This window comes from Postia placenta (assembly GCF_002117355.1).
Source record: "Postia placenta MAD-698-R-SB12 unplaced genomic scaffold POSPLAscaffold_439, whole genome shotgun sequence".
NCBI lineage: Eukaryota > Fungi > Basidiomycota > Agaricomycetes > Polyporales > Adustoporiaceae > Rhodonia > Rhodonia placenta.
The window spans coordinates 1-2,191 of NW_020170270.1; the positions used below are offsets into that span (position 1 = coordinate 1).

At 61.9% G+C, this 2,191-nt stretch overlaps 2 protein-coding genes across 2 annotated transcripts; both read right to left on the bottom strand.

Annotated features, from left to right (window-relative positions):
* Positions 1 to 154: 154 nt before the first annotated feature.
* POSPLADRAFT_1042079 (hypothetical protein) lies at positions 155 to 881 on the bottom strand. The gene is made up of 2 exons (XM_024478031.1): positions 682 to 881; positions 155 to 633 (listed from the first exon to the last, which is right to left on the bottom strand). Exons 1-2 carry the CDS (start codon positions 804 to 806, stop codon positions 261 to 263), a joined length of 498 nt encoding a protein of 165 aa, XP_024332530.1. The 5' UTR covers positions 807 to 881; the 3' UTR covers positions 155 to 260.
* On the bottom strand, positions 798 to 1,193 carry POSPLADRAFT_1114076 (hypothetical protein; the record flags this gene model as incomplete). Its single annotated transcript, XM_024483426.1, has 1 exon — positions 798 to 1,193. A coding segment is annotated over one exon (396 nt), but the record flags the coding sequence as incomplete, so codon positions are not given.
* Positions 1,194 to 2,191: the final 998 nt, after the last annotated feature.

The following is a 2,191-nucleotide window of genomic DNA, read 5'->3' on the forward strand; positions in this document are numbered from 1 at the left end:
AGTGCATTGTATACCCCGAGTGCGTTATGCACCCCCAGTGCGTTATACACCCCCAGTGCGTTATACACGCCGAGTGCGTTATGCACCCCCAGTGCGCTAGATGCCCCTCCAACGCGACTTACATTTGAATCTTCCCTCCGCATTCAATCTTCCATCCGCAGTCTCAACGAGATATATTTGGTGCCGCAATCACGTACAAACATCGCGTACACACGCACTGACTCAGCCGCACACGCCGTCGCAGCCGTGGGCGCCGCGAGTCATTCTTGCCCGCCCTGAGGCGGGTCCCCGCTCGCGCCCGCCTGTGAACTTTGCGGCGCTTGCATGCTTTCGCGCGAGGTGTTCGCCTCCGAGATCGTCATGTCCTGCAGCTGCGTGTCCAGCGCGATACCCTCGTGCTCCCTTGGTGCCCGCGACTTCGACCGCACGCGCTGCCACATCTGGCCAAGGCCAGTGCGTCCGCGTGAGCTCGAGCGCTTCTTCGACTCGCTGCGCGACCGCGTGCGGAAGATGTTGCCGGCACCGCCACGCCCAGTGTGCTCTGCGGCGCCGTGCTCGTGCTCGTGGGGTGCAGAGTCAGGTCCAGGAGACAGCGGAGTGATGTTCGCAACACCGCCTCGTCCGGTCGAGTGCCTGGAACCACGTCAGCGAGCGCCGCAAAAATGCCTCCAGCGGACTTACATTCCATCAGGGTGCTCAGCAAGCGCACGCTCCATCTCCTCATTGTCACGCTGGTCGATCGCCTCCGCCTCCTCGGGCGAGCCAGGCTGGATGTTGCCAGCGCCACCACGGCCCACTGAATGCATCGACGACCGCGGCTCCTGTGAGCCCTCGTCGTCACGCGACTGTGACCGCCGGCTCTTTGAGAACGACCGTCGCGCCTTCGAGAACGACTTGGACTTGGATCGCGGGCCCTTTGACTGCGACCGCGCGATGTTCCCTGCACCCCCGCGCCCGGACGACTGCTTGCGCGCTTTTGCCGCCTCCTCGCTCGCGCGGATCACGCTGCGCTCGTACTCGGCTTCGGCCGCCTCGCGGTCGGCGAGCAGCGACGCCGTCTGTGGGTGGTCCTGGGGGCGCGCGACACGCGAGATCAGGCGGGCCATCGAGCTCGAGTGGATGTTGCCTGCGCCGCCGCGCCCCGTCGTCAACGCCTGCGAGTCACACTCTTGTGAGCATTCTCGAAAGTTCATGGTGAAGCAAACGAATGAGAGAATGCCCCCGGCTTGGGTGAAGAAATGACGCCCAACAACCCACATTCCCGACCAGGCGTCGGCACCAAGAATGATTGACCGCGCCGCAAGAAACTCCGCGAATCGACGCAGTGCAGTAGACCAACGACGAACGGGCAAGCCGGCTCAATTCGTCCCGGGACTCGCGGCCCATCTGTCCATAAGCGGAACACAGCCCACGTTTGTGTGGTGGTCCGCCGCTCCCGAACAGAGTCTGTGCTAGCATGAACGCGTTCCGTGGACCACGGAACGCTCGCGCGCTAGGGCGTATCTCGGTGACCACACGCCAATGCACGGTGCCAGGACCCACACAGGGTCAGTCCAGACACTGCCAGAGCGCATGGCGACCGCGAGGCAACAAGGGCAGTGGTATGCAAGGGCACGACGCAGGCCGCTGTTTGGCCCAAGCCTGCACACGGAGCGCGGAATCAACGTACTAGATCGTCAGTCGACATCGCCGAAATGTCGCACATTCAACGCCCGTTCAAAAAGACGATGGAGGTGTCGAAAAAGCTCGTGAGCGCCCGATTACGGGCCCAGTAAGTCGTCGCGAACAGAAAAGCACCGAGTGACAAGCGCATATATGCGCTTGACACGCCTTAATATAACCCTCTGAGGCTGTTACGAACGCGATAAACCAGCACGCGAGCACCGCGACAAGAGAATAACCACCAGACTATGAGACGGGCTTTGCGCCAGAAGTGCCCGCGGGACATCGTACTGCCTTGAATGGCAGGCCGCACCACATCAGACGCTAGCTGATGGGAGTCAGGCAATCACATGCGATCCCTCCCGCCCTGATAGTGGCGCGCGTAGTTCCCGCGCTCACGAGCAGATCAGTCGCTTGTATAGGCCTGCTCGACGTCCGAGACTGTATGCGCGAAAACGCTGTTGCAAAGCACGAACAGCCCTGATAAGGACTGACGCACAACGCACTTTACGTCTTCAGCAGGGCATGC